General features: G+C 37.7%; 1 protein-coding gene across 1 annotated transcript; it reads left to right on the top strand.

Moving 5' to 3' along the window:
- Positions 11,308-11,980, top strand: LOC109229306. The gene has a single exon (XM_019394702.1). It carries the CDS (start codon positions 11,456-11,458, stop codon positions 11,774-11,776), a length of 321 nt encoding a protein of 106 aa, XP_019250247.1. The 5' UTR covers positions 11,308-11,455; the 3' UTR covers positions 11,777-11,980.

Genomic DNA, 12,816 nt, shown 5'->3' on the forward strand with positions numbered 1-12,816 from the left:
AGGCACCACCAAAGGCAAAGGCTACCTCGTCAGGTCCACCGCCAAATAAAAGGACCAGAGTTGAGGCTACGTCTGGTAGTCACAGTGGTAAAGTAAAGAAAGTGGCTTTTGATTCTACCGGGGCACAACCTTAAGAGAGAGCGACTCGTAGGTATGGCATCAAGAGTGTGCCCCCATCTGAGAGAGCATTTTACAAGAAGTGCCAACCAAACTCATATCTCCTTGATTTTGCAGTTGATGAGCACAAATTGAAGTCTCATTACCCTCAGATTTGGGAAAGAATACATGAACTAGGATTGAGTTTTGTATTTAAAAATCCGGGAGTGGCAAACTTTAGCTTAGTGCGCGAGTTCTACGCCGGATGGAACCTTGAGGATAAGGAGCAATTGGTACCTATTCGTGGGAGGCTAATTGATATTTCTTCTAGCGCATTATGTAGATTTTTGGATGCCCCTGATGTCCCATGTAATATGTTATGTTACTTTATTAATCGGCCTTCTTACATAGATATTAGGCACACACTGTGTGGTGTTAATTCGAATGCGGTGTGGACACGGGACAAGAGATACAACACCCGTACTTATTTGCTTAAGGTGAAGTTTACGAAAATTTCTAAAGTGTAGTTGCGCTTGGTGAACACGAGACTACTTCTGTGTGATCATGATTCTTCTATTGTTTGAGAGAGAGTATGTCTAGTGTATTTCTTGATGAAAGGGTGGCCAGTGAATGTGGGCCAGTTGATACGTAGCCAAATGGCACAATCTAGAAAGGGCACGCTTACTAGGATATTCTTTGTGAATCTGCTTACGCAATAATTGCGTAGAGAGCAAGTGGATAAGGAGCCCAAGTTTGACATGTTGACTCCAGCCACATCTCGAACTACCGACATTGCTGTTATCCGTGGGATAAATGAGGAAGATGGTACGACATTGACTACAGTGGAGCGTCAGGCTCGCGATGAGAGCGTACTGGCTCATTTGTATGGGATGATGGATTTGTAGTTGCGGATTGGGGGTAGGCCTGCTACTTCAGAGGAGAGGACTTAGTTGACCGAGCGGTTCCCGATCACCGTACATGCACAGCGATTGGTTGGTTTAACTGCGGGTCAGGGGGTGCCACCAAAGGAAGATATCAACACTCCAGAGCATTCGGTACAGGGTGACGAGGAGCAGGTTGATCCAGCGGTTCCAGGGTGATGAGGATCTGGGTGATGACGTTAATGATTGGGATGAGGCTGACCGAGCCTTCTTCGATGAGGGCCATCGTCTCGAGGATTGATTAGGGAGTTCTTATTCATCCTTTCTACTTTAATTATGCATTGGGGACACTGCATGTTTTAAGTATGGGGTGGGTGACTCTCATTGTGCGTAGTAGTAATAGATTAGTAACTATATTAGCTTCTTATATTTTTAATTGCTAGCTCTTATATTTTTTTAATTTCTAAATTCTTATTTTTTTTATTGATAGCTTCTTGATTTATTATTTTAAGATACATTAGAATAGTATTAGTTAGTGTAGTAGTTTTTGTTTTTATTTTAATTAAAAAAATAGAGAAATAGAAAACAATAGACTTTTCCCGACGATGGATCTCCTAGACAGTTTTCTTTAGGGATTTAAGTTTAAACAAAGATACAAAAACATGTCTTTTATTTTTCTTAGGTAGTAATAATGCCCTGTGGTTTTTCTTCGTGCCTCTGTTCTTTTCCATGGGATGTAACTTGAACCGGGTAGTAGATTTTTTTTTATTTTTTTTATTTTACTTTTAGAGTAGTATGTAGGAAATAAAGGAGAAGAACTTATGTGATTTGCCCCTTTTGACTTGTTTGTTGGTTGCATACTTAGGTTCTGGCATGTGTTTTACCTTCCCTTAGTTTTAAATATATGATGATGCCTTGGTAAAAATGAATAGGATGTTGTATAACTCCTATGTCTCGGTTGCTTGACTTGTGTTCGCTTTGTGCTTTATGCTTAGGCAGAATAGCCTAGTAGACTCTTTTACTTTTTCAGGTTTGTCATCCCGGTCCCTATATTCCACGAAGTTTCATTCAAACACTTGTACTCGATCAAAATGAATATTTTAAACCCCTCTGACCGTTGACCAAGCTTATGTGGCATTTGTTTTGCTGAGTAGTAAGAACTGCGTAGTATGCACGCGCAAAGAGAGCATGAACTTACAATCTAATTTTTTGGAAGCAAAAATTCAAATATAATAAAATAAAAAGAAAAAGAATAATAGAACAAATAAAAGTAAAAGGGAAAATAACCCCTCGTCCCATCTTCAAACCTATCCAGCACCCAGTAAAGTTACGCTATCACTCACCCGCCACCCGCCACCCGCTGCCTTCTGCCCCGTACCCCTCCTCCATCAAGACCACCGCCACCCTTCATATGAAGGAGGTAAATGACAACTACAGTGGATATAACAATTATGGTCTTTTTCCTGTTACTTTAAGTTGGGTAGTTTACTTGAAGGAAATGCTAAATTTTCAACNTTTTCAACGAGTCATAAAGAAATTCGAAAATAAAGAATTTGTGGATTGAGTCATTGACGACTAACCTTGAGATCTACGGGCATTGGCTATGGCGGATGAGTTTGCGGAGAATGGCAATCAACTTATTCGTGAGCAAACACCTGATGTTGGGATCTCTGTGGTGCCGCCTTATTGTTTTTGCAACCATTTTCTTAACCAGAAAAATTGAATCTAATAGTTTCACAAGCAGTAACTATGGTAAAAAAAAAGAGAGAAGAAGTTGAAGCAAATGAATTTTTTGGTGAATTTCCTGGAGGCTCTGAAAATGGAGAGAATATTGTGAAGTGCAAAATTGGCGTGGAGGAGAAAGATAATTTAGTTGCAAAGAAGAAGATGATGACGTGGATATATGCATCTGACATGGATCTGATGTGTTATCCATGTCAGCGCAAGTGAGACTCACGCATATAAGGAGGGGTTTAAACTATTCATTTTGATCGAGTACAAGTGTTCGAGTGAAATTTCGTGAAATACAGGGACCGGGATGACAAACTAAAACAAGTATAGGGGTTTATGAGGCTATTCTGCCTTATGCTTAATATATATCTTAGCTTTGTGAATACTTGTTTGATTGAGAGTCTGAATGACACCATCCTTAGTGAGTCATGGGTCATGTGTGAAGTGAGTTCTTTGTATAGTCCACATTATTGCATTTGAGTCTAGAACTTGTCCGGAATGTGAATTGACTCGAAATCCTAGGTGTTGCTCGGTTTGAAAAGTGATGTTAGGCTTTCTTTGATCTTTTTGAACTTTGTTGCCGATCACAAATAAAATCATTCTTACTTACCCTTATGAGCCTATTATCCTTTCTGTTGGCAACCGCATTACAAGCCTATCCCATGTTGTTCTTAATTGAATTATTTTGATCCTTATACCTTTTAAAGCACTTGAATTGTAAGAAGGGTGCTAGAAAGAAGTAATGAGTAAACTTGTGGTAGCTTTTGAGTGGAACAAATAGAAAAAGAAAAAAGTGCACTTGTGCTTTATATAAAAATCCACATGCGGCAATGCAAGAAAAAAAGAAGAGAATAAATGAATAAATAAAGGTTTCTTATTTTTGCTAGTGGATGTGATCTGAAGCAGTGCGAAGAAGGAAAAATATTCTGGGGTGAGCTATCTTGTCATGATTGAAGTGAATTGAAGGAATATTGCGCTTAAAGTTGAATATGTGATGTGTTAAAGTGCTTAGGAGGGTTAGCCACTATATCCTAAATATATCCTACCCGTCCTTAGCCCATACTAGTTGATTTCAGACCGAGCGGTCTTGCATTAGTAGAGGTTTACATAATAGGCAAGCCTATGGTACCTTTTGTGTGCATGTGACTTCTTTGAGAGAGAGTGATTTTTCTTCATATGTGTGAGTCCTTAAAATATATTCGATCATGTGATTCGGATGTGTGGACTGCTTACTCTTTATTTTATTGTGAGGGCACATGGTTTCACAAAGGATAGGTAATATTATTAGACCTCTCTGTTAGATAAAGTATTCAAGCCTCGGGAGCATTGTGACATTAAGTTAGTTTTCGAGGCTAGGATTGTTATAATCACGATGTTCCTGTTTTGGATGTTTTGAAATTAGGCATAAATATGGGAAGTATATTTTGACAGCATATGCTAGAGCTTAATTACTGCTATCAACCATGATCATAGGTGTATTGTGTTGTAAATGTGTAGCTTGTTGGGTTGAAGAGGAAGTATTTAGTTGGTTGACTCGAGGGACAGCAACATTTAAGTGTGAGGTGTTGATGCCGTGCAATAATTCCATATATTTTGACATTATTTATCCTACTTGCTTGTTGTTTGGATGCTAATTTGTGCGACAATTCCTCTTAATAGAGCTTATTTCATGTGTAGGAATGCTTGGATATGAATTAGAAAAACGTTGCATGAAATGGTACCTTAGAGCAACAAAATGGAGAAATAAAAGAAGACGTGCAAGGCAATGAGAAGTCATGGCCATAGACAGTGGAAGGCCTTGTCCAGGGCACTGTCATTGGCGCCCCAGACAGTGCCTCGTGCAGGAACAATAGCACCCCAGACAGTACCTCGCGCAAAAATATTGGTGCCCCAGACAGTGCCTCACGCCGACGATGCTATCCGAGCAAATTTAATTCCTCACTAGTTTAAGACATGTAGACTTCGGCCCCTACCCTATAAATACCTCTTAAAGTTAGTTTTTGAAGGGGGGAATATCATTAGAGAGACAAGAGGCTACGGAACACTTTAGAAGCACGAATCACTCGAGTTTTTCTCTCTGCTTTCCTTTAATTTATAGTTCAATACTTTTAGATATTACTATGATTATTTACACAGTTATGAGTAGTTAAAGCCGTCATCTAGGGTTGATGGAATCAATTGTTGGATGAAGTCTTGATTGCCTTTTGGTATAATTGAGCCGTTCTTACTCTTTAACTGTTCAACTATGTGTTTCTTGTGATTAATTGAAGGGCCCTTAATTAATCGTGTCTAGTTATCTTATGTTGCTTGAGAAAGAACACTTGATTAGATTGTTGTTGAACAATGTCACTTTCAAGTAAGTTAAGAGATTAATTATTTGAATTTAAAAACATGACTAGAGATAACAAAGCTTTGGCGCGATATTTATGAGTTGTACGAATTGTCAATTAGAGTAGTTTGAGAGAATACTTCTAGTAAATTATCGTAATTGATTAAGAGATCATTGCGGTAAGCAAAAACTCAATATCGTTAGAGAGTGTTGCGGCGAGATTATAGCTAACGTGTCAGGAATTAATTCGACAATTGGGGAAATCGTAAACCGTAGATCTTTTTATCTTTGATTTAACCTCATTCTTGCTAATTGATAGTTTTTATTGTCATTTTTCCTTTGTTAAGTAATTTTGTTAATTCACAAATCAATTCTTGAACTATGAAAGTTGTCTAAGTTTATCATTAGTGATACTAAAAAGTTGTAGCAAATAGGTTAGTTCCCTGTGGGATTCGACTCCGAACTCTTGAACTGGATTATTTTTGCAGCAACCGCTTAGTCCTTTTTATAAGGCATAGTTGGGCGTGAACACTTATCATATTATTTCCTCGGTAAAAACTTATCCGCACCGAGTGTTTACACCCAACCAATAAACAAATGATACTTGTCACTTTATTTAACTACAATTATTGATACTTAACTATAGTTAACTAGTACATGTGTTTTGCATATAATCTTAATTAATAATATTAACAAAACTTACTATCTTGCTACATTCTCAAGTTGTGTTCTAAAACGGCAACATCAAATGGATTGATTTATTTTATATTATTGTACATTCTTTTTTAGAAGAAAAAATTCTTAAATTAAATAGATAAATTATCCTAAAAATAATTTTTAAAAGTTGGCAGAGTCATACAATTAAACATGACAGAATTGCACTTGATTTCATACTTACAGTGTTACTAGTCAAGAAAATTAAGAACATATATTTGAAAAAACTTAATTTGGGGAAGTAAATCAAACTTATGTGTTAACAACTTTTTTTTAAAAAGAAGAATTCTTTCAACATGCAAATATACTTGTAGAAGTATAAAATTAACCAACCTGCTATATTCCAATTTCTTAAATCCCAATCAGTCGTAGTTTAGGGGAATAACGCAAAACTTCGGACTGAGCCAAAACGTAGAAGAAGAACGAAATGAAATAACAAAAAGGACGGTGACTTAACCCAAAACTTTCTAACGTTAGGTTATTATGACTTTATTTTCCTTTTTAGTTTTTTATTTATTAAAAGTAGGACTCCTAATAGCCTTAGTTTGTCTTTTATGATTAACTTAATAAAATCGGGTGTAAACACCCGGTGTGGGTAAGTTTTTACTTTATATCCTCCATTGCTAAATTTACCCTTACATGCTTTATTTGAAGTTGATTGGTTCATGTTTTACCCTTTGTTGCCAACTATACTCTTATATGTTTTAATTGGAGTTGTTGCCTCTTTTATTACATGTTACCTCTTCTATTGTGATTTATCCTTACTTGAAATTGTTGTTATATGTTGCCTCTCTTATTATTGAGTTATTCTTATTTGAAATCATTGTTACATGTTATCTATCCTCTTGTTGAGTTATTCTTATTTGATATCGTTGTTACACATTATCTCTCTTATTGTTGAGTTATTCTTATTTGAAATCATTGTTACATGTTATCTCTCCTATTTTTTGAATTATTCTTATTTGATATCGTTGATACATATTATCTCTCCTATTGCCAATTTATTCTTATTTGAAGTTATTATTACTTGTCATGTCTTTATTGTGAGCTCTTCCGTTTCATTGTGCTTTTGTTACTCTTTTGTTGATTTACTTGTCGTACTCCTGGGTTATTGTTGTTGTTGTTACTCGGTGTTATTGAGCTGAGGGCTATGTGTGGCTGCGGTATTGAAATTATTTTTTAAGGAAATGTGGTGGCATATGGTCACATGTGGTGCGAGTTGTTATATTGTGTTATGTTTTTTCCACACGTGGTATTGTTGAGAGGATTGTTGGGGTTTTCGCATGTGAGTTGTCCGTTGCGGCTGCACTTCAATCTTCTGCGGCCACACAATTCATGTGTGGTCCGCATTTCAGGAAAGGCTTAAGTCTTGGTCATTTTGCACACTCTCTGAACTTTTTAAATTCTTATTAGTGCGACCAGGTTCTGCGGCCGCACGTATTGTGCGCGGTCTGCACTTCTTCTTCAATTACTTCTGGACTCCGTCATCAGATCTGTGGCCGCAGAGAGAATTTTGTGGTCCGCACTTACTTCTGCGGCCGCAAAAATACTTCTGCGGACTGCACGTCTAGTCTGTTGTGCCTCTTCTTGCCTTGTGAGTAGGATTTCTTCATAAGAGCCCAAATCTCCAACATTCCTGCAATTTGCAAACTTTCATTAATTTTAGGAACATAAACCATCACTTTCGGACTAAAACAAAAGTAAAAAATTACTAATAAGTGGTCAAAATCAACACTTATCATTCGTGTTATTGCTATTATTGATATTTACACATGTGGCGTGACAAGTAGGGCTATAAATGTGGGTTTGCGCATGTGGCGAGACAAGGTGAGAATATTATTATGCGCGTGTGGCGAGACAAGGCAGGCATTTACTTTATTGTTGCGAACGCGGCGAGACAAGGGGAGTTATGTTGGTGATGATTTGTGATGATCTGTGATGGCCTAGGGGCATTATTATTGATGATATTTTTGTAGTGGTATAGCTACCTTGTGTGAGTCATGCATATTACGGTTTTGTTGTGTTGTTTCCTATGTTTCATTCGTTGTCTCTGATCTTACTTGTTGACTCGAGCTGTGATAGAATACTTGCACAAGCATACACCGTTATTAGTCACTCATATTAGTCTAAGAAGATGAACCCTGATTTTTATTGATCATTTACATGCATTCTTGTATACATAACTTCTGTGCGTGAGTTATACTATTGGCACGTGAGTTGTCCGTGCAGATATAAGGTATAAATGGTATTGGCACATGAATTGTCCATGCAGCACGTGAGTTGTCCGTGCGGGTGTGATTTATAATATGGGCACAAGATCCAAGTGATTAGGGTTCATGATTTGGGACATGTGATTGTGATTATGAGGTGTGGTACCACGGAAGAATTCTTGTATAAACTTTGTGCGAGAGAGGTGGTTCTATTGGGTTGTTACATGTTTTTCCTTACTTGGTTTCACCCGACTTTAACTGTATTCGACTTACTTACGGTGTTATTGCATAAAAAACATGTACCCAGTAAGTATTCAGTCTAACCTCGAAGAAGTAGTGACGAGGGATCGACATCGACACTTACTACGGGCCAATAATAAAAGTACAGAAATTCCAATAGGCATGGAATACATGAACAATAATAATAACACAATAACCAGCAATAAATAAATAGTTCTCCAGCTGATATTCAATTTAAAAATCTCCAATTGATACATGCTAACTTCAACAATTCTAGGCCATTAAGTAAATTATAACCTCTCAAGTCATAAAAAAAATATCAAGTATATTTGGGCTCCAAGCATTATCACGCACGATTTATGCCGAGGTCATACAGCCTGATCCAGAATAACGTGTACGCTACCGAGGGTTGAGCGACACGAACCATAGATGCATCTATTATACTACCGAGGTGTTCGGCCCGCTCCACAAGAAGAGAGAATACTCTCTGAATATCCGATTGAAGAACCACCACAAGACTAATACACAAGCAAGCACAATTTCTATTAACAATCAAGTAATCCGCCAAAACTCAAAGTAAGTGAAGTTCGACCTTTATGAATTCTTATCAAGTTTCAATATAGTTTAGGCACTTAAATTAACAAGTAGAGTGCAAACAATACAAGTATTTTATGATTTGGGTCCTAAAACTACTCTGACTTAGCATGATTAGTAGCTACGCACGGACTCTCGTCACCTCGTACATACGTAGCCCTCACAAATAGAAGCAAATAGTAATTAAAACACCTATGGAGTAAATTTCCTCTTACAAGATTAGGCAAGAGACTTACCTCGTCTCAAAGCTCACTTTTCGGCCCACAAATTCGTTCTAAAGTCTCAACTCGGTGCCGAACAATCCGAAACTAGTCAAATGTTATATAAATTAATCAATACATGCTCAAAAGTTCATATTTTAACTACTAGAGTGATTACCCAACCCAAATTGGAAGATTCCTAAAATTTACCCCCGGGCCCACATGCCTGGACTCCGGAAATTTTCAAAGATAAATATTACCCATAACCTCACGAACTCAAATATATAACTTTTGCCTAATTCCATAATCATTTTCGTGGTTAAATCTCATTTTTATCAAAACCTAGGTTAAACCCATAATTTTCATAATTTTACATGTTAAAATCTACCCGCAATCTATGTATTAAACTTACATTGGTAGGAATTACTTACCTTCAATAGCTAGGTGAAAACCCTCTTCAAAGGACTCCAAAATCAGTCAAGGAAATGAAAAATGAGAGAAAATAGCCTAAGTCCCGTTTTTAAAACAAGTCTATGCCCAGGTATTTCTTCTTCGCGATCGCGGAAGAGGCCTCGCAATCGCGAAGGCAAATGGCCCAGGCCCAGAAATTTTGACCATCGCGAACGCAACCAAGGCCTCGCGAACGCGGAGGCTATCCTGGCCTGCCCTACGCGAACGCGGGGGCTCCTTCGCGAATGCGAAGACCAACAGTGCCACCCACCCAGCTCGCCTTACCCTTCGCGAACGCGGATCCCATTACGCGAACGCGAAGTTTAGTGAGCTCGGAGCTTCGCGATCGCGAGCTCCCTTGCACGAACGCGTAGCGCAAAACCTCCCCAGCTCTATTCCTTCATCACGAACGCGTGGCCTTCTCCGCGTTCGCGAAGAAGGAAACCAGAACAGCAGATAGCAGACTTTTTTTGAACTTAACTCCGGGTGGTCCGAAACTCACCCGAGCCACCCGGGACCCCGTCCAACTGCACCAACAAGTCCATAAATATAATACGGACCTGCTCGAACTCTCGGAAAACGTAAAACAACATCAAAACTAAGAATCACACCCCAAAATCAAATTAAATCAAATTATGAACTTCAAGTTTTCAACTTGCTCCGAACGCGCCGATTCATACTTAGACTACTCGGAATGACACAAAATTTTGCGTGCAAGTCTTAAACCACCATACGGAACTATTCCCAGGCTCGGAATCTCAATCAAACCTCGACTACATCAAATCCTACTTCAAACCAAATTTAAAGAACTTGAAAACCTTCAATGCGCCAACTTCCAATATTAAGCGTCGAAACGCTCATGCGTCATCCGAAACCCAATCCGAACATACGCCCAAGTCCAAAACTATCATACGAACCTATTGGAATTGTCAAATCCTGATTCCGAGGTCGTTTATCCAAAACGTTGACTCAAGTCAAACTTAACCATTTTAAGCCAATATTAAGGAACTAAGTGTTTCGATTTCAACCCGAACCCTTCCAAACTCGAACTAACCATCCCGCAAGTCATAAAATAATAAAAGCACATTCGGTGAGTCTTATTTAGGAAAACAAGAATCTAGAAAATAAACCGACCGGTCGGGTCGTTACAATGATTGTAATAATATATTCCTTAGATAGATCAAAAGCAAAATAAGGTGGGCATAAATGAATAATTTTTCAAAATTCAAGGGCAAATTTAAACTTTTTCTCTTTTTTTTTTCTTCATGTGTTTCGCTTATACAACAATTTAAAAAGGCAGATAAAAAGGAGAAAGTTTGCCTTTGAATTATCTAATATTGAGCAGATTTGCCCGGTTAGACTTTTGATCTTATGTTATCCCTAGCTATTAGCAAAACATTACATTTTTTCCCTTGACCCTTATTGTGTAACTCTAACCTAACATAATATGAAATCAACCAAGAATTGAGGAGTAAATTTTGATCTTCTTGAAGAATAAGACATATGAAGTCGACCTATATTACGCTAGAGCTCTATTAATTGTTAGGACAAATATGAAATAAATTGCTAATGGTAGGATATGAGTGCGTCGAAAGTAGAATGAAAGGTAAAATTGTATAATTTTGGTTACGTTTGAATCTTGAATCTTTTCCTTAAATCATATAGGTTAAAAATGAAGGACGTATACGATATATTTGGACAACAATGATATTTTTTCTTGAAGCAAAACTTTTAATGGTGGGCGTGAATAACCATTTCACAAAGTACAAGGGTAGTTTTAAACTTTTTTTATGGTTTTTTTTCCCTTGGAGTAATAATTTGTTCGGTATACTTCAGTTCATACCAATTCTTTCCAAGAAAAAAGAAAAGAAAAGAAAAAAGAATCCATCTTTTTTGCCCTTTATACATCCCCCTTCCAATACAAATTAGGATCCAGCCTAGGGTTTTCTCTCCCAAAGTTTCCTTCGCCTCAAAGAGACACCAATCGAAAGAATCCAATACCCAATCGCCATGACAGGAAAAGCAAAGCCAAAGAAGCACACAGCGAAGGAGCTAGCTGCAAAGGCAGACGCAGCCCTGACCAACAGGGGCGGAGGCAAAGCTGGGTTAGCCGATAGGACTGGTATCGAAAAGGGTGGACACGCCAAGCTGGAATGCCCGCTCTGCAAAGTGACAGCACCTGATATGAAGTCTATGAAGATCCATCACGATGCTCGACATCCCAAGATTCCCTTTGATGAAGCCAAGCTCACCAATCTTCATGCCACTGTTGTTGCTGAGCCCAGCAACACCAAGCCCAAACCCGGTATCCGTGGTAGTCTCAAGAAGTGAAATATTAATAATAATATTAGTCTTTGTGGGTTGACATGAATAATAAATATATTCGAACCCACTTTTTAGTTTCTGGTGCTGTAATCGTTGTCATATGTTTCTTGGCTATATTCAAGTTAATGCTGCTGAGCTTATCCTATGGTTGTGGTTGTTGTTCTGGGAATACTTTGCTTTCTTATATATGTGATTACGTTTTTGATGATATGTTTCCTTGGTGGATTCTAGGCCTCTGATTTTATTTGATAAAGAAAAAGAATATACAGGATCGCATTGATTGGAATTTTGCTGTTGTTTTTGCTTGTATATGATGGTCTCCTTCGGAATATCCTGCTGGAATTTGTGTATTATTGTTGTTGGGAGAGAGCTCTAGGGTCATGACCTTTACTGATTGTTGTGTAACTTGAGTGTATTTCTGGTTTTGTGTTAGAATATTTTTAGGGTGCTGGGAGCTTGATCTTTTGATGTTCAATAGGGTTGGAGGTCGTGGGTGTGAATTATTTTGGAATCCACGCCTAGTTTCTGTTGCTGTAATTGTCATATGCCTTCTCAAAGAAGAAAGTTTGCTTTCGTATCTGGTAATTATGTTTTGATCTTATATTTACTTGGATTTTAGAGTCAGATTCAATTTAAACAAAGAAAAAGAAAAGGTTACTTTATAGAGGATGTTTTGGAGAAGAGATTAGGAAAGTTTTATACTTGACAAAAGAATGTACAGGTCTGGCTCTGTTGTTTTTGCTTATGTATGTTGGTTTTTCCTTTGTTCTTTTTGGTGGGAATCTATTGGTATCTTAATTAGATGATATATTGCTATTGCTTGAGGATCATTATCTCTAGTGATTGTCGTGTAATTTGAGTTATTCTCTGCTTGTTTGCTAATTTTTAGGAGGATAGAGAGTTTCATGTTTTTGATTTATTTAGATAATAAGGGAAAAGAGTACTAATAAGTGCTAACCCAAATTGTTAATTACGGTAGAGCATATGAGTCCAGTTAGGTAGTTGCCTCTATTATCGCCAACGTAATTGATGCCAGTTTTTGCTCT

This window comes from Nicotiana attenuata, chromosome 7, assembly GCF_001879085.1.
Source record: "Nicotiana attenuata strain UT chromosome 7, NIATTr2, whole genome shotgun sequence".
NCBI lineage: Eukaryota > Viridiplantae > Streptophyta > Magnoliopsida > Solanales > Solanaceae > Nicotiana > Nicotiana attenuata.